At 45.1% G+C, this 22,048-nt stretch overlaps 1 protein-coding gene across 4 annotated transcripts in view; it reads left to right on the top strand.

The window, feature by feature from the left end:
• Positions 1-22,048, top strand: part of LOC144690453 (matrix remodeling-associated protein 8-like) — a 56,574-nt gene that overhangs the window by 18,305 nt on the left and 16,221 nt on the right. For all 4 annotated transcript variants that reach the window (XM_078557975.1, XM_078557976.1, XM_078557974.1 and 1 more), the window contains exons 4-5: positions 7,133-7,234; positions 13,517-13,948. In XM_078557975.1, the coding sequence (XP_078414101.1) occupies positions 7,133-7,234; positions 13,517-13,948 (534 nt within the window). The remainder of the gene's footprint in view (positions 1-7,132; positions 7,235-13,516; positions 13,949-22,048) is intronic.

The raw sequence follows: 22,048 nt of genomic DNA, 5'->3' as shown, positions 1-22,048 counted from the left end.
CACTGGTATTTTTTTTTTGTCTGGTGAATCTGACCTGCAGGTTTGGAAAGGGTTTTTCTGAGCTCTGCAACGTGATTGTTGAATAAATATTAAGTCAGGGTGCTGAGATCAGTAACTTGAGATCAAAACAATAGAAATAGGAACAGGAGTAAATCATATGGCTCCTGGACCCTAGTCCGTCTGCCATTAAGTTTTCTGCTTGCTCCCTATATCCCTTGAATCCCCGAGAGACCAAAAATCTGTCTATCTCGGCCTTAAATATACGCAACAATGGAGCACCCACAACCCCTTTGGGTGAGGTAATTCCAAAGATTCTCACCCTCTTGAGTGAAGAAATTCCTATCTCAATCCTAAATGATCGACCCCTTATCCTGAGAATGTGCCCCCATTTCATATCCATTAATCAATCCACGATTCATGCTATTTATTACCTTGAATTCTATGACCCTTATCTTGCCTATTAACTTTCTTATTTAATGCCTTTTGGAAATGCAAGTATGCTAAATCTACTGGCTCTTCTTTATCTATCTTACAAGTTAAATCCTCAAAAAACCTTAATAAAGTTGTCAAATACAATTTCACTTTTGTAACATCATGTTGACTCTGATCATACAATAATTTTCTAAATGCATTGTTAATATTTTCTTAATAATAGACTCCAGTATTTTCCCAGTAACTGATGTCAGTCTTTCTGGCCTGTAGTTCCCTGTTTTCATTCTCCCACCTTTTCTGAATAGCGGTTTGCCAACTTCCAATCAGCTAGGACCATACTAGAATTTAGGAAATTTTGGAAAATCATAGCCAGTGCATCCATGATCTCTGCAACTACCTTTTTTAGAACCTTGGGATATCGGCCATCAGGTCCTGGGGATTTATCAGCTTTTAGTCATAGGAACATGGGAGCAGGAATTGGCCATTGAGCCCTTTGAGTCTGCTCCGCCATTCAATAAGATCACGGCATTACCATCACTGAATCCCCTTCTATCAACATCCCGGGGATTACCATTGACCAGAAACTGAATTGGACTAGTCACATAAATACTGTGGCTACAAAAGCAGGTCAGAAGCTAGGAATCCTGTGGCGAGTAACTCACCTCCTGACTCCCCAAAGCCGATCCACCATCTACAAGGCTCAAGTCAGGAGTGTGATGGAGTACTCTCCACTTGCCTGGGTGAGTGCAGCTCCAACAACACTCAAGAAGCTTGACACCATCCAAGACAAAGTAGCCTACTTGATTGGCATCATATCCACAAACATTCACTCCCTCCACCACCGATGAACCATGGCAGCAGTTTGTGTACCATCTATAAGATGCACTGCAGGAACTCACAAAGGCTCCTCAGACAGCAGCTTCCAAACCCACGACTGTTACCATCTAGAAGGACAAGGGCAGCAGATAGATGGGAACATCATCACTTCGAAGTTCCCCTCCAAGGCACTCACCGTCCTGACTTGGAAATGTATCACCATTCCTTCACTGCCGCTGGGTCAAAATCCTGGATCTCCCTCCCTAGCAGCGCTGTGGGTGTACCTACACCACATGGACTGCAGTGGTTCAAGAAGGCAGCTCACCACCACCTTCTCAAGGGCAATTAGGGATGAGCAATAAATGCTGGCCTAGCCGGTGACGCCCACATCCCATAAATGAATTTTAAAAATGGATGACCTGGTTGTGGTCTCAGCTCCACTTTCTTGTCTGCCCCCCATAACTCTTGACTCCCTTGCAAAAAATGCCAACATTCCATTTGCCTTCCTAATCACTTGTACCTGAATGCTAACTTTGTGATTCGTGTGCCAGGACACCTAGTTCCCTCTGTACCACCGAGTTCTGCAATCTTTCTCCACTTAAATAGTATGCTGCTTTTCTATTCTTCCTGCTAAAGTCTTAGTCCCTTAAATTTCTCCAATGCTTTTTCTCTGATATTAATTTTCTAAGGGCAGAATTTTTCGTTCGGCCGGCGGGCACATGCCCGACTCGCTCAAGCGTGAAATAACGCGAATTGAGGTCGGCCAAGTGGCCCGGTGTCAACGCGCACTCTCACAATATTTCGCTCGGCGGACGCGCTCGGGAGATGGAGGCGCGCCCGCCATTAATTAAGAGGCCTGTTAAAGCCCTTGGCACACCAATTGCCTCCGCATTTATGTAGCCCGTGCAATTTTTCAGCCATTGCACAGCAAAACGGGCAGGCGGGCAAGCCACAATTTGCAAAAGCTCATCCACGGACGGGAGAAGAAGGGGCAGCAGCATTGCCAATGTGAGTAATGAGGAATTTTGGAGATCGTGTGCTGCTGGTTGCTTATGTGAACTGGGCAGCTTCATCTTGCTTCAGAGCTGCGTTCTGATCATTTCTAAGCTTCATTTCAGGACTTATTGTTGTCTTTCAGGCTCCCGAAAGATTCAGATTGTGTGGATCCTTCCAGGTATCAGACAGCCTTCCAAAACCCTGGTAACAGGGATTGTGGTCTCTGCTGGAGGCACCACCTCTGAGGAGGAACAGAGGGGCAGAAGGGAGAGAAAGCCGGGTGTCCCAATGCAGTTTCCAGAGGAGCAACCTGTGGGAGGAGAGGCACCAGCACAGGGGAGGCAGGGCTAGCTGGCAGTCCAAGGCGGAAGGGGTCACAGAAGACAGCACTATCCCGCTACCAGGATTTACAGGTGGCGATGCAGCTACCTGAATATGTCCAAAGTGCAGTGCCAAAGGAGGCTTTGTCTCTCAAGGAAGACAGTGACCTCCATTTGTCGGAGGATCGGGCCTGAGATCAGCTCTGACTGCGGTGTGCACACCCCATTCCAGTGGCTCTGAAGGCCATAGTGGCTCTCAACTTCTATGCCCCCAGCTCTTTCCAGGGTTCAGTGGGGGATCTGTGTGGAGTCTCCCAATCAGCTGTCCACAGGTGTGTCAAGCTGGTGACAGAAACTCTGTTCAGGCGTGCATTGACTTTCATTCATTTCCGCACAGACAAGGCCAGCCAGGCTGAGCAAGCCAGAGGTTTTGCAGCGATTGCTGGGTTCACCGTGTCCAGGGTGCCATCGACTGCACGCATGTGGCCACCAAGGCGCCAGCGGGTGAGCTGGTGCCTTCATCAACAGGAATGGTTTCCACTCCATGAACGTGCAGATAGTGTGTGATCACAAGATGCAGATTCAGCAAGCCTGTGCAAGGTACCCTGGCAGCTCCTATGATGCTTACATCCTGAGATACTCCCAGGTGCCGAGGCTCTTCAGTGCTCCAGCCTGACTGGCTGGATGGCTGCCGGGTGACGAGGGCTATTCCCTGAAAAGGTGGCTCATGACACCTCTCTGCCACCCAAGAAGAGGCTGAGCAGCGGTACAACAGGAGCCATGCCTCCACAAGGGCAGTGTTAGAGGAACATTGGTCTTCTCAAGATGCGCTTCCATTGCCTGGACCATTCAGGGGGCGCACTGTAATACCCCCAGAGTGGGTGTCACTAATAATGGTGGCATGCTATGCTCTACACAATCTGGCACTGGCAAGGGGGGACCCACTGGAGGAAGAGGATGTTGATGCAGCTGCACAGGCAACAGATGATGAATCCAGTAGTGAGTCCAAGGACGGGCACAGTGAGGAGAACGCTGAGGACATGGACGCAGACTGGGTAACCTCCAGGGAGACAGGGACACCCGGAATGCTTTGATCCAACACTCCTTCAGCTCGTCTAACAAATAAGAACCATCACCTCACGCCAGGGCTACAGCCTCCGTACTCGATCGCAAAGAGGAACATTTCCTTGGCCACCAACATGCACTCTATGCCTGTGCAAGAAAATTTCAGGAGACACACGTCCATCATTACATAATGGCCTACCCTGCACCTACAGGACAAATGAAGGATACTGAGGCCAAAAGCACAAAATAAAATCTCATTTAATGTTGCATGTGACACATTGCTGAACCAAACATTAACCGGTGTTGTTTATCACACCATTAAAAAAGTCAGAGCAAAATAGGGGAACAAAATATCAACCGTGATAAGCCCGTCTTGTGCTTAAGGTGCTTTAAATTTACGTTTGCGGGTGCTACACCTAGGTGTTCCCCTCTCGCTGGCACCGGCATTGGAGACAGCCTGCTGACTCTGCTGTCTTATTGGCCTTGATGACCTTGGCAGTCGTCCTCTGTCCCCTGGAGCCTGTGCTGGGCCCACCTGGGAGGGAGCAGCCAGTGTCACGGCTGGCATATCCCCAGTTGCTGCAGCCTCATCAAATGCCATGGTCACTGGCAGAGGGGCGGAGGAGCTGCTGCCATCATCCGGAGCACTCTGAGAGGACCCCGCAGAGACGACAGGCAGCTTGTGCACCAACGTGAGGTCTCTCTGGACCTCCCTGCTCACCATCGATGGACAGGCTCCTAGCTGGGATAGTGGGTACCCAATCCATCTCCCACATGGACGCTGACCACCCGAGGTCATTGCCTGTGTGTGGGCTTGTAGGTCCGCGTGCATCCCCAGGGACCTCCAATTCTGTCCCTGGAGTAGCCTCTCCATGAGAGTCGCCACCTAGATGCAACACCTGCAAACGTAAATTTAAAGCACCTTAAGCACAAGACAGGCTTACCAAGGGTGATATTTTGTTCCCCTATTTTGCTCTGACTTTTTTAATGGCATGATAAACAACACCATGGAGGAGGCATTGCGCTCGCCATGAGGGTCAGCACAGTGACCATGCTCCGCAGGGACTCCTCCCAAACGGAGACCATGGCACGCATTCCCTCATGTATCTCCGGCAGATCCTGCCACACACTCTGCTGGACTTCCAGCATCTGCTGTCTAATGGACGATGCCAGAGGCCCATCATCAGCCAGCGACTGAGCATTGTCCTGTCTCCAGCAGTTCTCCAACTGCTGGCGCACTGACCACTCGCTGCTTCCACCTGCACCTCAAGTGAGCGTGAAGTGCCCTCACCAATGTGCACTGAGATACTAGATGGTGATATAATGCCCATCGAGGTGCTGGTATCTGTGCTGGTGCCTGCTTGACAGAGTGGGTGTGACGCAAGTGCATGGAGAGCATGGTGTTCCTCCAGGGTCAGGGGTGGCCTTCAGGGTCCTCAGTGCGAACGCCTGCTGGTGAACCTAAAAGGGAGAAGAAGAACATGTTATTAGTGAGAGTCATCACACTGTCACTCTGCATGCCAGGCACCTTGGTGAGACAACAGAGATCGGCATCATGTGCCCTTGTTTTTCGATTATCAATGGGGACTCTAGGTTCAATGCTCACATTAATATAGAAACTACATTAGAATAGTTGCACTATCCGAAATTCTCACCTCTGTGCACTGTACTCTTACCTTCGTCTGACACCCCGACCTCACCATGGCCAGTTGATCGAGGTGTATGCCGCCTCTCAAGCTCCAGGGCCCCCTGCTCATAGCAGGTGAGGATGAGGGGGTGTGGGGGTCCCACGCCAGTCCTCGACCTCTCAATATTGTTATGGGATGTCTTCTCCTGAAAGGATACAGGAGCATTGATTAGTCCACTCTCTACCTGCAATGCCATTGCAGCCTGGCCAACCCCACCTGAGGAGCACCTCGCATGCCACATCCGAGTCGTGGCCCTCGAGCCACATGGCACTCAGTCCAAGCAGCCAGAGCTCACCCCCTTGGCCAGCTCTGGCGTTATTGACAGTTGCCACTCACACTTTAACACCCCTGAGGTCCACAGGGGGATGGCCAGCCTCTCCACACTGACCCATGCCAACATGGTACTCACCCTTCCCGATTGCAGCAGATCATTTGAAGTGCTTCCGGCACTGCGCCCATGTGTGCCTCACCACGTCGTGGCTGCTCACCCACGATGCCACTTCCTCCCATGTCTTCTTGATGAGGTGCGGTGGCCTCCTTCTCCCGTCTCTGGGGACAAGGATGTCCCTTGTGGCAGCCACCTCCTCCAGGAGGGCTGCAAGACACTCATTGGAGAAACACGGAGCCAACTGCCCTTCCGCCTGCCGTGTCCAACTGCACTCAAATCCATAGCGAGAGTACAGGAGACGTCCTTCCATGGCAGCCTTCCAGGGGCAGCCTGGGCCGCTTTTGAATCAGCCGCCGGGTCGACATTGAAGCCAATGGACATCATGCCCCCGCCCACCCCTTCTCAGAGCTTCCCCAGCTGCCTTTCACGCTGGGTGGGTCTTAATTGGCCCACCAGTGTGAAATCACCTTCCGGACCCAATTGCAGGTGACAGTCGGCTTCCCAACCGCCTCCACCGAGGCTGCCTTCCAAGAGCAAAATTCTGCCCTAAGTTCCCCACTCTCATTAGACCCTTGGTTAGGCTCTAATCTGGCAGGTAATTTGTCTGCACTGCAGACACACAAAATATTTGTTCAGCATCTCTGCCATTTCTTCATTTCCCATGATAATTTCTCGTGTCTCTCCCTCTTAAGGGAACAGCGTTTACTTTAGCAACTCTTCTTTTTTATATGCACGTAAAAGCTCTTGCAATCTGTTTTTATATTCCTGGCTAGTTTACTCTCAAATTCTACTTTTTTCTCTTTTATTAACTTTTTGGTCACCCTTTGCTGGCTTCCAAAACCGTCACAGTCCTCAGGCTTTTTACTATTCTTTGCAACATTACAAGTTTCCTCTTTTAACCTAATACTAGCCTTAACTTCTCCAGCCAGCCAGGGATTGAATCTTTCTCACTGAGTTTTTATTTTTTTAATGGAATATATTTTTGTTGAATATTTTGAATTGTTTATTTAAATGTTTTCCAATGTTTATTTACTACCATACCTTTTGGTCTATTTACCCAATCAATCTGTGCCAGTTCTCCCCTCAAATCTGGAAATTAATGGGAATAGAGATTTAAACTTTATACTTGGCCATGGTCTACAGTGCACAATATTCAATCCAGGAAGACAATAGCTTTGACATTCCTGGTCAAGACTCATGAGTGCTATGTCATTCACACTATCATGATCAGTGTATAATGTAAATGGTTTGGTTTGGAGATTTTATCGAGGAGTGAATCCTCTCATTGTTCATTCATTCCATGATGTGGAAGTGATAATGGAAGCAGCTATTTGATGTCTGATGTCTTCAGGTCTTTAGCTGTACCTTCTTTATCCAGTGCCTTAAATAAAGAATTCTAATCTCCTGTTATTTTTCTCCTTTTGCAGATGTTAGAACAAATGATCGAGGGATTTACTCATGCAATCTTCACCACCATTATTGTCATCTTTACGAAACAGTCAAAATTCAACTCAATATTACCAGATCAGGTAAGTGAAAGATAGGACTGACACAAGGTGGGGAAAACAGGCACAAACTGAAGCCAAATTTTTAAACTGTTTTTGCTGAGGTGACTGGGCAGTTTTTGTTCAAGCAAGGAAGATGAAGATATTAAAACTATGAAGGGATGGGACAGAGTATATAGAAGCAGACTGCTTCCAGTGATTGAGTAGTCTAGAATAAGGGATGTAAATATAAGATTAAATGTAAGCAATTAGAACAGAAAGCACAAGGAACCTTTGTACAAGAGGGGGCTCTGAGCTTTTGAAAAATGCTTCCAGAGTTAGTGATTGAAGGAGAAACCATGGGCAGAATTTTACAGTCCCCCAACAGGCGGGGATGGGGTGCTCATAAAATTCCCAGGGTGGCGTTCCCACCACTCTCCCTCCCCGCCCCCGCCCCCCCACCTCCTAACCTGACCACAATTTTACAAGAGGTGGGCGAGGCCTACAGCATGGTTCACCTGCCCTTGCCCCAATTGAGGCCCTTAAGTGGCTAGTTATTGGCCACTTAAGAGTTGCTTCCCACCCGGCCTCAATTTTGAGGCTGGTGGGAGGATTTCTGGGACAACGGATAAGCCAAGCAGGTCACCCTGCTCAAGCCTCAGGTAGAAAGGTGGGCGGTGCCTCCATCAAGGGCCTCGTTCCACTTCAGCTTCCTCTCCCCCCCAAGGTCTGCCTCCCACAGGTACTCCCTGCCCCCTGGACTCTCCATCAAGAACCCCAACCCCTCTCCCCATCTCCCTTGGGCCCAACCTCCCGTCCCTGCTGTGAACTCCCGCCCCTGCACTTAACCTGGTCCTGGACTCTGGAACTTGGAATCTGGGCCTGGTGATGGCTGCCACTGGCACCGCTGGGACTACAGAGCTGCTGGCCAATCAGACTGGCCTGAGGTAGGACTTTCACCCAAGTGAGGGGAAGAAGTCTCCAGCCAATTAACACCCCGTGGAGTGGCAAATATCTGCAGGGCTGCTGTATTTGGCAGGGACTCTTTAGATAGCCAGCGGGAAACCTCATTATCTGAAAAATCCTGCCCCATGTCAACATTTAAGAATAAGATGGTTGGTTGATAGATGGTTGGAGGAAACGTGAGTAAAAGGTTATGGGACTGGGACCTGCATATGGGACTGCAGCTCATTTGGTGGATAAACACCAGCAAGGACTCATTTGGTTGAATGCCCTGTTTCCATGTTGTAATTTAAATGTAATCCTATAACAGTAGTTTGTACTCACACCTCTCTCTCATCTGTCCTGTTTTAATTTGGAAATCCTGACATTTAATAACACTACTGAGATTAGCAGCAGTGCATAATACTCCAAAGCTGGAAAAATCATCTGATTTGATAGTCCTACAGAAAACAGTGCTCCATCCCAAGCATGGATCTGAATTCCACCCTTGCAAAACAATGTAGGTGAAGAGATCTGGGCGGTGGTGACAAATAGTTAAGATTATAAAAGACAAGAGCTCTCACACGTCTGAGTACTCATGAGATGTCTGGAACTCACCGTCATACCTGATGTACATTGCATTATTTCCAGATGATGAACAATCTTTTAAAACTTTTGTTTTGGCTGGATTATTTGTCTGAGTTAAGACTCTGGAGTACATTTTCTATTGAAAGGTAATGCCCATTACATCTGATCGTACTATCGATTTTGAGAGGAGTTGAGGCCTCTTTTCAAATGGATGGGGCACTGTAGTATATTCTGTCTCATGAATTAATTGTCCTGAACAATCCAAGTTGTCACACCTCTCACTCTTCTTGATAGTATCAATAAATAATTTTAGACACATCATGATTCCAATTAAAGCATGAGATCATAACTATATATCATTCAAATGGAATCACAGGGGTGAAAAATAGGAAAAGGCAGTGAGGCCCAACTATCCCATCTATTTTCGATAACCCAAACCTTCCCACCTTCTTCCCATTATTTCTCAACCCCACCTACCCACCTTCTCCCTGTCTCTTTCAATCAATCTTCTCCTGTATCTTTTGACCCACCTTCTCCCTGTATCCCACAATCCCACCCATTCCCCATCTCCCAATGTGCCTTAATCCCTCTCCAAAAGTATTCTTAAATGTGTCTTGACCTCATTTACATCATCTATCCGTGGTAACTCATTCAACAACCTGATTACCTCTGGGTGGAGCGGAGTGGGAGGTGGGGGGAGTGGGGTGGGGGTGGGGGAAACGAAGAGGAATATATTTGTTTAAACTTTCTGTTGTACAGATTATGAAAAAGAATGATCTGAAGTGAGTTAGTTGTATTTCACAAGCCTCAGAGTACTGATGCCATCAAGCATGGCAGTGTACTGCTGTTTCATTCTTCGTAACAGCAGTCAAACCTAGAACGTGCCAGAGCTGTATGCCACAAAGTGATAGGTGTGGATCTGTGCATATGATTGATCACTTCATGTCAATGGCAGACCTTTGTTGGGTGAAATACTCAGACTGAGGGCCACTCTTAACCATTAGAATACAAAGAACTTCATAATGATGCCATTGTTTATTAGCACTGACATAGTATGCCATAAACATTCTGCAGATAAGATCTTCCTATTACTCAAAAATTAATAAAATATACAGCAGTGGAATACAGCGACAGGGTTAGTTTTCTCTTTTACTGTTTCACAGACACATAGCTTTCAGTGAACCGGCAGAAGACAAACCAGTCAGTCATTAGCACTCCAGGGAGTTTTCTGTAAATACAGTGAACACAAAAAGGCTTCCCACAAAAATGTTTTACCAGAAGCGTTTCTATTTTTACTTTTGCTGAAACAAAACACTCCTTCAGTGTTTTCTTGAGCGTTCCACTTGGGACGGACTTTAACTGATTTGGAAAGGACTGCAGCCAATCCAGAGGTTAGGAATTGAATGCTTTTGTGTGTTAAGATTTTTCAGGATGGTCTTGAATAATAACAGGATAGGACATTTGGGATGTATTAACCCTGAGATTTAGTGAACTTTAGGAGATTATTACAAGCAAATACCGCATCTATATACTCATAAGTAACATACCCATCAGGGACTAAGAGCTGCTCCTATCAATGTTTGTTCTCAGCATTAAGCATCAAAAGGTGCTTAACTCCATCCCATATTCATATCCTTAGTCTCAGGATATGATGTATTTCTCGCATCATGTGCTATCCCTTTGTCTAAACTGGAGTTAAACCAGCTCTGTCCATTTCTGCAGAACATCACACAGCCTGCTTTTGGTACAAAACAGCCAGCTGCTGTCATGCTCCAGTTCTTTCAAAATGATCTAGTCTCAGTGCTTTTCCATGATATATCTATTCTAACTGTAACACTGCCAAAGAACATTAATCCTCATCTTCTAGGCAATTGGCAAGCTTAATCACCTACGCTAACTATCCCATGATGCTCTGTGTTAAGTTGTCAGCCTATAATATTTAATGTTTTCTTATATCACGCTCTGATGAAAGCAGACTATTGACCAGCCCTCTACGTGAATGGGTCAGAGCCATGATGGGGTGGGGTGTGATTTAGGATATGTGTTGTTGGCCAGGATATTGCAAAAGGGTGATCGCCACCAAGGAGGGCAAATCAGAGCTGGTTGCTACTGCTGGCTGGCATGTCCCCCATCCCAACAACTGAATTTAGAAGGAAAGTAAATGAGTGTGGAAGGAAGTCACCCTTGAGCCCACTCTGGTTGTGGATCACTGGTAGGTCATAGGGAAATGTGGATTGGAAAGATTTTCAATAGGCAAAAATAAAATCAGAGAAAAATGAAAGAATATGGAGAAACTCAATTGCTCTGTGACTGGGTGATTTTGAAAGAATCAGTTGAAGCAACACCTTTAGCTGGGAGGGAGCTCTCCCCTGGGGTGCCACTGCAGAGTGGGTAGGGGAAATTATGCCTAGGAGGGTGGCTCTACAGAGGAGAGAGGAAGTCCCTAGTGAATGGCGTTGGCCCCTGTTGTGTTGATGGACAGAGAGGCTCTACTGAGCGAAGGTGACTCTCTTAACATAAAATTTGAGGTGATTCACTTTTCACGGTTGCCTGAATGCTGTGATAACCCTAATGGAAACATTATTTGTATTCCTTCAACCGGAATACAAGATGCAAGCTGGATGATTCCATTGCCCAAGGTGTAAGAGTAAAATCAGCTGCTAGGTTTCTGGAGTTTTTATCAGAGACTCCCTGCATGGTGAGAAACAGTAAATATTCGCTATGGAACTGGAGGCCGAGCAAGTGAACAATGATATCTTTTGGCATAAAAAGTCCAATTTGGAAAACCTATCCCCTTTGATGTTTCCACTAGTAGGTTCAATAAATATAAGTTAGTCGCCAACAAATCCAATAAGGAATTTAGGGGTTCTGATGAAAGGTCATCAACCTGAAAAATTCCTTCTCTGTGCTTTCTCCACAGATGCTGCCTGACCTGCTGAGTATTTCAAGCATTTTCTGTTTTTATTTAAGGAAATTAGGGGAACTTCATCACTTAGAGAACACTTATAATGTGGAACAGAGTTAACATTCATTAACTCTGTTTCTCTCTCCACAGATGCTGTCAGACCTGCTAAGTTTTTCAGCATTTTCTGTTTTTATTATATTTCCAGCATCTGCAGTATTTTGCTTTTAACTTATGCTGTGGAACTTATTACCGCATGGAGGAATGGAGGAGAATAGCATAGATGCATTTAAGGGGAAGCTTGATCAATACAAAATGAAGGATGGAATAGTACAATATGTTGATAGGATGAGATGAAATAATGTAGGAAGCGGCTTGTGTGAAGCAGAAACATCGGCATAGACCTGTTGGACTGAACAGCCTGTTCTATGCTGTGGACACTATGTAACTTGCAATCACATAAGTACTGAGTGAATTTTGCCTCAACCTTACATTAATAGTATGCATAAAAAGTATCTTTCTCTGATACAAAAGCCAGTTTCACTGACAGGAATTCTCATATCTGGCAGTGCTTAGTTGCTTTAATTATTTGTCCCTTTTGAGATATAGGACTAGCTATAGGTCCCAGAAGAAATTCAACAGCAGCATGAAGAGCCTTGGCTTCTGAAAGCATAAATACATCAACTACTTATTAAAATGCTTGTTACTTCCCTCAATCTTTCCTCTTACAAGCTATAATGAATAGGGACCTATTGAGCCTGGCATAACCCCAATATTAAATAGCATTCAAACTCGGGCATTCTGAACACATTCTGCTACGTTGCACACCTACAAACTCAGGTTAACCTTTAACCATTCTGAAACAAATACATGACTCCATGGTTTTGTCTTTTGGCCTGTCCTATTTTATAACCTTTAGCGATACAAATATAAAAATATTATAAACACATGAGCTTCTAGTTAACCTTTTCCATTTTGAATTTCCATGTCTCTGTTTACTATGTAAACTTGTCACACTGTAATTGCATCTTCCTGCCAATGGAGGCATTAACAGTGCCACCATTAGAAAGGAAGTGTAATTATAGTGGGATAACTTTACTTAGGGCAGAACTTTGCCCTCGTCGGGCAGGCTTGGGGTCGGGTGGGAGTGGTCAGGAAACTGACCACCGCCCGCACTCAGGGCCGGACCGCAATTTCACACAGGCAGGACAGTTAAGGCCCGCCCAGCGTGAAATGCGTGCTTCAGCGCTCAGCGCTGCCTGTGTGGAGGGGGTGGGTGCGAGCACGCAAATTCACGTATGTGCATGGGTGTGCGCTGGAAAAGCTCCCTGAGGCACAGAGCTGCCTCAGGGAGATTAAGATATGAAAAATAAGATGTTAGAAAACATGTCCCCTCATGTGACTCTGTCAGGGACATGTTAGAAATTAGTATGAAATTTAAAAACATTTTTTAAAATTACAGATTGAAACTTCATCCTGCCTGCCAACCGTAAAGTTGGACGGGCAGTGAAAAATTTAAATCAATTAGATTGTTAATGGACTTAATAGGCCTTATAATTGTCAGCGGGCGTGCTGCCAACTCCCACGTGCGCCTGCTGACCGAAATATCACACGTCATTTTATGCTCGAGCGGGTCGGGCACGTGCCCGCCTGCTCAACGAAAAATTCTGCCCTTAGTTTCTACTTGAAAAGGGGTGATAGAAATTTAAATGGGTAAGTATAAAATTAAGGCCACATGAATCACTTTAAAATGAGGACTGAATAATGTCTCTATATCTTGGTTAAAATTAATTCAAGAGCACTACTTGCACTTAAACATTCCATGTGCATTACCACAGATTGACTAGTATTTGTTACTTATGCAACTCCTAACTGAGGGCGCTTTCTGTTTACAGCAAAAAAGGTGAGGAAGTTTTGGGATGGAGAGAAAGCAGTAATGGTGGCCTTAATTGGTACAACTGTGGTGCTGCCTTGTGAAAATCACAACCACATTTGGACGGAGAGACACAGTGAAGAAGAGCAACAGGTGGTCCATTGGGACAGATCACCTCCTGGGATCTGGCATGACCAGGCTGACCGGCTGATTGATCTCTACGCTTCTGGGGAGCAGCGATCTTATGGCCCTCAATTTGTCAGGAAAAGGATGAATATATCAGAGACAGCATTCGCTGATGGTGACTTTTCGCTGACGATCTCTAACCTTCGCTTTGGTGATGAAGGAATCTACTCGTGTGATTTGCACCACCATTACTGTGGGATTCATGAGCGACGCATCTTCAATCTCTTTATTACAGAGCCAATCAGAATGAACTTTACACATAAAACATGTAAGAGTTTTTTGCATTATGTTTCCATAATAATTATACACATTAAATTTATAGGAGCCCATCTGTTACTTTAGGTGTTACATTCTGCAACAAAAAAAGAGCAAGGTAGTCTTAATTTCTTTATTTTTGGTTTTATTTTTCTCCCTTTCAAACAGACTTTGGGACAGAATGGCCTCTTCCTGTCCCTGTGTTCCTCCCCTCTTGAAGGTACGGAACCTTGCAGGGTAGAATTCCATTCTCTATGCGTTAACTTACTCGGAGTGTCAGCATGTTATCAGTTGAGGTATCAGTTTAGCTGGTCCTGTTCTTATCCAATATGCATATTTTCAATAGGGGTCACTGAATAATAACTAGGAGTAGGAACCCTGAGGAAATTTTCACTAGCTCTGGGATGTTGACACTTTAACACACTTGCTGCTGCCATGGCCAAGAGTAACTAACTCAGAATAGACTGGGATTTGAATTACATCTCAGTGCCTTTTACACACCAGGATACAAAGGAAGCTTCTTGCAGTCTCCATACTGCACAGTGGCAGAGGTCTACAGCACCCTCTCTTCATTCAGTTGTTGTTATGTGAGGACAACAGTGATGTTCAACCAATTAAGGAGGTAGTTGAGGGGATCTCACTGTGGATCTTAAGCATGTCACTTAACAGACCATGATATCTTATCGGCTGTACTTGTTGACAATGTTAGATGCACAACCTTTTGACTGAATGCAGAGATGTACTAAAAGCAATTGCAAAAAGTCAGAGACTTTGATTATGTTGTCTCTTTGCCCTCTCTACTTTGCTGCCTCTTTCTTCCTATTCTATCACTTTTCGCCTTCCTAGTAACTGTGTTTTCCTGTCTTTCTCAGCCTCCTTTCCATCGCTTCACTTCCTTCATTCTGACCCTCTTTGCACCTATCTCTCATCTATACTTAAATCAACATTTATTTACAAACAAATGACTATCAAAGCAAAAGATGGAAAATTGTGATCTAGCTGTGGTTCATATTGTGAGCTAGCTCTGATTAATGAGTAGGTTCAGTTGTGAGCCAGTCTTAATTGAATCATAGAATGGTTACAGCACAGAAATGGACTATTCAGCCAGTCAAGCCCAAACTAGCTCTATGCAAAAGCAATTTCGTTCATGCCACTCCCGTATCCTTTCCCCTTGACCCTTCAATTATTTCCTCTCAGGTGCTTCTCCATTTCCATTTTGAAAGTCACGATTAAATCTGCCTCCGCCACCCTTTCAGACAGTACATTCCAGATCGTAACCACTCGCTGTGTAAAAAAGATTGGTGAAAGGATTTGGTTGTGATCTAGCTGTGATTGATGAATGGGTTCATTTGCATGCAGTTGTTTACTCTCACACTATGCCTTTGCTTTCAGAAAAGTTTTATCTAATTTTTCACATTAGATAAAGACAGGTGGGCAAATCGATATGCTCCAGTCACTGCTTCAGACTCAAGGGAAAGTACAATTTTCCACTCAGACTCTTTGTATAAAGAAGAGATTGATCCTTTTTGTTTGAGATATTTGATCTTACAAATAAACCATGACAATTAAGATGCGGGCTAGATTTTACCAACCCTCTAAGGACAGGTGGTGGGGGGACGCCATAAAATGGCGAGGGAAGGTGGGGAGGGTGGTGGTGGAGTGCCTGTTGACTTCCTGCCGCCATGGCGTTTTACCACTGGCATGTAAGGTGGAAGACAGTCCCCTGTTCTGAAGCCAACTGAGTCACTTAAATGGCCAATTAAGGGCCCCTTCCACCGCCACTGGCATTTTACCAGCGATGGCGGGTGGGCACTCTGCCACATGGAGAGACTGCCTAGTGAACATTGGTGGCCTCCCTGCAGCATGGGTGTAGGACCTTCTAACCAGGCACGCTGTGGCCCTGAGAGGATTCCCCTGGTGGCAATGGCTGCCCCTGCGACAACACTTACCCTCCTTTTCCCCCTTTTGCAAGGGCCTGCCTGACTGGCCCTGGCCCTAGTGACACCAAACCCCACTTCCCAGTTGCAAGGACAGCCTGATCCTATGATGCCCTCTCTGCTAGTTGTAGTCCCAGTGGTGACCACTGCACCCAGTGGTACTGATTAGCTGTTGACCCTTGATTGGCCAGCAGATGGGGCAGGTGACCAGCCTTTGAAGGGATGGGAGCCCAGACGGCAACTAATTAGACAATTACTAGAGCAAAATTCCAGCCACTGTGTTTGGTTGCTCTGAGAACTGTATCAATTTGAATTGATCAGTGCTGAAACCTAACTGCCCTTTTTTACGTACTTTGTCCCAAGGTGAGAAGCCAGTATATGACAGTTACTCTCACACTTCAGCCATTGTTTCTATTTCTGTTCTTTTGAGTCATAGAATGGTTACAACTGCAGATGGAGATCATTTGGCTCATTGTGTCCATATGAGCTCTCTGTAAGAGCTATTCAGCTAGTTCTACTCCCCTGCCTTTTCCCTGTAACCCTGGAACGTTTTCCTCTTCAGATAATTATCCAATTCCCTTTTGAAAGCCACGATTGAATCTGCCTCCGCCTCACTTTCAGGCAGTGCATTCCACATCCTAACTACTCGCTGCATAAAAAAGATTTCCTTATGTCATGTTCAAACACCTAATTATTTTGCACTACTCCATGATTAAGGTCACTTTAAATAATACTAACTTGAATGACACACAGGGCTTGAGCTTATGGCTGGAAGTGCAACATAGTATTGTCATTGCTGTCAGGCTGACCTATAGTTGTTTCTTGAGGCCTGTTGTATAGATTGGAATACGGCTCATACTTTGGTGTAAGTCTTTAACATCTTGGGGGTTACCATTGACCAGAAGCTGAACTGGACCAGCCATATAAATACTGTGACTACAACAGCAGGCCAGAGGCTGGGAATTCTGCGAAGAGTAACTCACTTCCTGACTCCCAAAGCCTGTCCACCAGCTACAAGGTACAAGTCAGGAGTGTGATAGAGTACTCTCCACTTGCCTGGATGAGTGCAGCTCCAACAACACTCAAGAAGCTCAATACCGTCCAGGACAAAGTAGCCCACTTGATTGGCACCCCATCCACCACCTTCAACATTCACTCCCTCCACCGCCGACACACAGTGGTAGCAGTGTGTACCATCTACAAGATGCACTGCAGAACCTCACCAAGGCTCTTTCGACAGCACCTTCCGAACCCACGACCTCTACCACCTAGAAGAACAAGGGCAGCTAATGTACAGGAACAAGGGCAGCTAATGTACAGTACCACCACTTGAAAGTTCCCCTCCAAGTCACACACCACTCTGACTTGGAACAATGGGCTGAATTTTCCCCCCGTCAGGGGAGGGGGGGGGTTGTGCGGGGGCAGACGGGAGTGAGCGCGAACCCGACCGGTGCACCCGATCGGGTGCGCACCGCCATTTTACATGGGTGGACCAATTAAGGCCCACCCAGCGTGACGCACACCCAAAAGCACTGTGCACTCCCTGTGCAGGCGGGGGGGATTTCCTGAGTCGGGGCCTGCGCTCTTTCATGCATGCGTGCAAAAGGTGCCTCAGAGAGATTAGTTTAAGTTTTGAAAAATTTAATAAAGGAGAAAAAAATTTAAGGACATGTCCCCTCATGTGAAACTGTCACATGAGCTGGGACATGTCCATTAATTTTTTTTAAAATTTTTTATTTAATTAATAAACCCTTCATGAAACCTCATCCTGCCTATGGGCTCTTCGCCTGCCTGCCAACCTTAAGGCTGGACAGGCAGCATTCTAAACAACTTTAATTAGTTTCTTAATTGCCTTAATAGGCCTTTGACAGTTCGGCAGGCGTGCAGCCCGACATCACTGCGCGTCATTTTACATGTTGGTGAGCGGGCCCCGCCCCTGCTCGCCGACCCAAAAATTCTGCCCTATATTGCCATTCCCTCAAAATCCTGGAATTCCCTTCCTCACAACACTGGGCATTCCTGCAACACATGGACTGCAGCGGTTCAAGAAAGCGACTCACCACCACCTTCTCAAGTGCAATTTGGAATGGGGAATAAATGCTGGCCTAGTCAGCAACGCCCATGTCCTGTGAACGAATAAATTACAGAAGGATCCCCAGTTATACAAATGCCACATTAATAAAATCCATTTAGATAATAGACAGAATCTCATCACTGAAGGTTTTTAATAATTGAGAGCACACTGCATTAAAGATTTTTAAATATTTCCACTGTCTAGTAAAACCTTAAGCTTTATTTTAAAGTGAGAATAACAGGACCTTTTCTAATGCAGTTAGGCCTCATTGGGAGTGTGGTGTCAACTGCTATAATTTCAGTATTGCAGCTATATTGTGTATGTCGGAAACCAGATGGACCAGCCCTCATATTATTCATGGCGGTTTGACAGATAGGGGGAGATTTGGACCCATTTTTGACCCTGACATGGTCATTGCACTCAAGGTGTGTGTTAGAAGCTGGAAGCCAGAGGCTTTTCTGAAATCGAACATTTGGCCTTTTCTAAATAATTCCACTGAGCTGTGGACACCCTATTGGGCTTCCTGAGGCAGCTTCCCTGTTTCCTTTGGACCATCAGCGGTCCTCAGGTAGATCCTGTGTGTGGGAGGACACACATGCCGCAGCTGCCGGCAAATAGTGGTACGGAGCCAAGAGAACACTCCTGCTCCCTATATCTCCAGCAGGGAATGTCAATATGATATTGGACATATTTCAAACAAACTTTGTACACGACAGAGCTTCACAAAATTGGATCTTTTCGCCCCATTTTGCACCCACAAAAAGGGTGAAACAAAGTCACATTGCTCCCCCAGAGAATTTTCAGAGAATACTAACATAGCTTTGTACTCAGTGAGTGCTGCAGAAAGATGAGGGGAACTGGAAAGCAACAAAGATTGTGTCATATGCGATAGATTTTTCCTGAAATGGAATGTTCAAGGCAAGACTGATACAGGAAAGAAAAATACAGGAAAGAGAGAGATCAGAAATCAAAGGGTTTAATTGTAAGACCCCCAACCCTTGAATGATGTTAATTTAGGGCACTGAAGACCTAGGAAGGAGTATATTGCAACTTAATAATTACGAAGCTATGGCAAGATCCAGATGCCGCAACACATGTCTGAAGTCTCTGGACGAAGAAAATAAGTTCTTTCAGCTCCATCCAGAACACTACCATTAAAAGGGAAAGGAGAAGTAAGGAAATAGCAGTCAAATCCAAAGTAAATAAGGGCTGGCTATTGCTAGTGTTGGACATCTTCCCATATCCCCATCTTTTTGACATTAATGCATTCAGGATCCCCAACATAAAGCTCCAGTCTTAAAGAACTCCTTCAAAAAAATAAATCTTATATGAAGGAGGATGTTTAGGATTTTAATTAAATACGAGAAAGTAAAAACATTAGTATTAAAATTGTCACATGTAATTAAAGAGATTGCTTCTGCTGCAAAATACAGAATTTATCCCAGTCAACATCAAATTGGTACAGTCTTGGCAGGAGAGAGCAATGTGCTAACTAGCCTCTCAAAGCTCGTTCTTATTATCTTTTTTGCTTCTGCCTTTTGAGCTTTTCTTCTTCCTCCTGTCCTCCTCGCTACTCGTCTAATACCCACACCTCATGACATTATTATTCCTTTAAAAGGTGTTTTACATCCCCAACTGTTTTATGAAAGTTTGCTTCTAAGAATTTCCAGAAGTTCTGAGACATGAGCTGCATCCTGTTCAGTTGATTTGATACATATGGGAACCATGTGGAACTGGCTGCATTCCAGCAGCTCAGGATTTTTCAATCCTCTGAAAAAACAACAATCAGGGTCATTTATTTTAACAAAGAAAATAATGATTTGTAAAAGGAGAGTGTTAAATGATGTAAAATCTCAATGTTTTTTTTTAAACCTAGAAAACATGTCAGAATATAAGTGGCTTGATGGCCAGGATTCCTGAATTTGATACAGCTGTGAACCGAATCACCAGTCCGCCTTCGTCCGTGTGGATCTTGGTTCTAATCCACAAGTGAAGGATACTGGGGCCTTTGTTCCAGAGGCACACTGAAAAGAAAGGTCAAGCAAGACTTTGAGATTAGGAGATTACTACTTTACTCAGGAACTCTCCTTGAACCGGAGTGAAAGACGATGATTACCATTGATAATGCAGTGCTGGTGTCTGGGAGTGCTCAAAGCTGGACATTCCAGGCAACCAGGGTGTTTTGGTAACTGTAGTTTAGAAACCTAACATATTCAAAAATTTGATAGTTGATGGTTTGACTGCAGACTGTTGTGTGCACTGTTGATAATGATATACACAGTTGATGTTTGAGTAGAAAATTAGCTGTGTACATGGCCACGTTGAAAATCTGAAGATGTTGCTTTCACTTGATGTCATTGTTATGTGACAGAGAAACTGACTTGTAATGGAGTTGAGGTACATATTGGTCTTGACCTAACTGAATGGCAGATAAGATGCAAGGGGCTGCATAATCTACTCCTATTTTTGTATCCATTTCTAAAAATGTTAGTTACAATTAGTCCAAGTTAGGATGAACCAGTATTCAAAGAGATCAACAGAGGTTTTATGTGTTTTGGCTTTGCTGTGGGCTGATTTAGAAGATGCATTGTGTTGTGTTTGGTAAAATATTTCAGGTCTCCTCCAGTTGCAGATGAAGCTGCTCTTAGACCCTGTTGATTGCTGTCCTGCTGAGAGATATGCTAGGGCCCTTAGATACTTGGCTCCCAGGTGTTTAGTCCCTCTTTTGAGACTAGCAACCCTGCTCAGTATCCTGCCAAGAAATAGTTACTTGTTTTAATCAAGTTCAAAACTGGAAAGACAGAGGTGAGGAGGACGGGGTGTGAGCAGCAGGATTTGAGCCAAGTATTTACTGCTAATACACATGCATCAAACACATGAATAAATGGATAACTCACAGTAATCAAATGGAACAATGGAATTTAATTTTAAAACCCAGGCCGGAATTTTCCAGCCCCCCCACCCCATGGCGGGGCCGGTGAGCCACTGAAATTTGTTCACATTGGGACCGGAAGACCCCATCAGCATGAGTGGCTTGAAAATTCCAGCGCCAGACTTTTGGCAGCTGCTTTGTTGTAATCAAGTTTGAATGCTTATCCATATAGCGCCCTTAATATAGTAAAACACCTCAAGCTTCTTTTCAGGATTATCAAACAGAATTTGACACAGAGCCAAGTAAGGAGATATTAGGACAGATGACCAAGAGCTTGATCAACAAGGTAGACTTAAGGAGTGTCTTAAAGCGGGAAAGAGAGGTGGAGAGATTTCGGGAGGGAATTCCACAGCTTAGGCCTCAGCAGCTGAGGCACGGCTGCCAATGATGGAGCAATTAAAATCTGAGATCAACAAGAGGTAGAATGGAGGAACACAGATATCTCAGAGGCTTGTAGGGTTGGAGAAGGGTACAGAGATAGGGAGGGGCAAGGTCAATGAGGGATTTGGAAATTTTGAGAATTGAATTTTAAAATTGAGGCGTTGCTTAACTGGGAACCAGTGTAGGTCAGTGAGCATAGGGATAATGGGTGAACAATGCGAGTAATGCGAATGGACAATAGAGTTTGGGATAAATTAGGTTAATGGAAGATGGGAGGCCTTCCAAGAGTGGGTTGCAATGGTCAAGCCTAGAATCAATAAAGCATGCATGAGGTATTCAACTACAGATAAGCTGAGGCCAGGGAGGAATCAGGCAAAGTTACAAAGGCAGAAATAGGTCAGTACCTCATGTCTTGATCAAATACAACTCTAAGTTTCCTAACAGCCTGGTTTAGCCTTAAAACAGTTGTCAGGGAGGTGGATTGAGTCGATGGCTAGCAAATGGAGTTTGTGGCAGAGACGAAGATGAAAATGGCTTTTGTCTTCCTAATATTTAGTTGGAGGAGATTTCTGCTTATCCAATACTAGATTTCGGACAAGCAGTCTGACAATTTAGTGGAGGGTTTAAGAGAGGTGGTGATGAAGTAGAACTGGGTGTCTTCAGCATACATGTGGAACCTGATGTTGTGTTTTCAGATGATGTCACTGAGGGGCAGCATTCAGATGAGAAATAGGAGGCAGTCAAGAATAGATCCTTGAAGGACACCAGAGGTAATGGTCCAGGAACAGA

This window comes from Cetorhinus maximus, chromosome 15 (genome assembly GCF_964194155.1).
Source record: "Cetorhinus maximus chromosome 15, sCetMax3.hap1.1, whole genome shotgun sequence".
In the NCBI taxonomy this organism is placed as follows: domain Eukaryota; kingdom Metazoa; phylum Chordata; class Chondrichthyes; order Lamniformes; family Cetorhinidae; genus Cetorhinus; species Cetorhinus maximus.
This window is presented reverse-complemented; position numbering and strand designations above follow the sequence as displayed.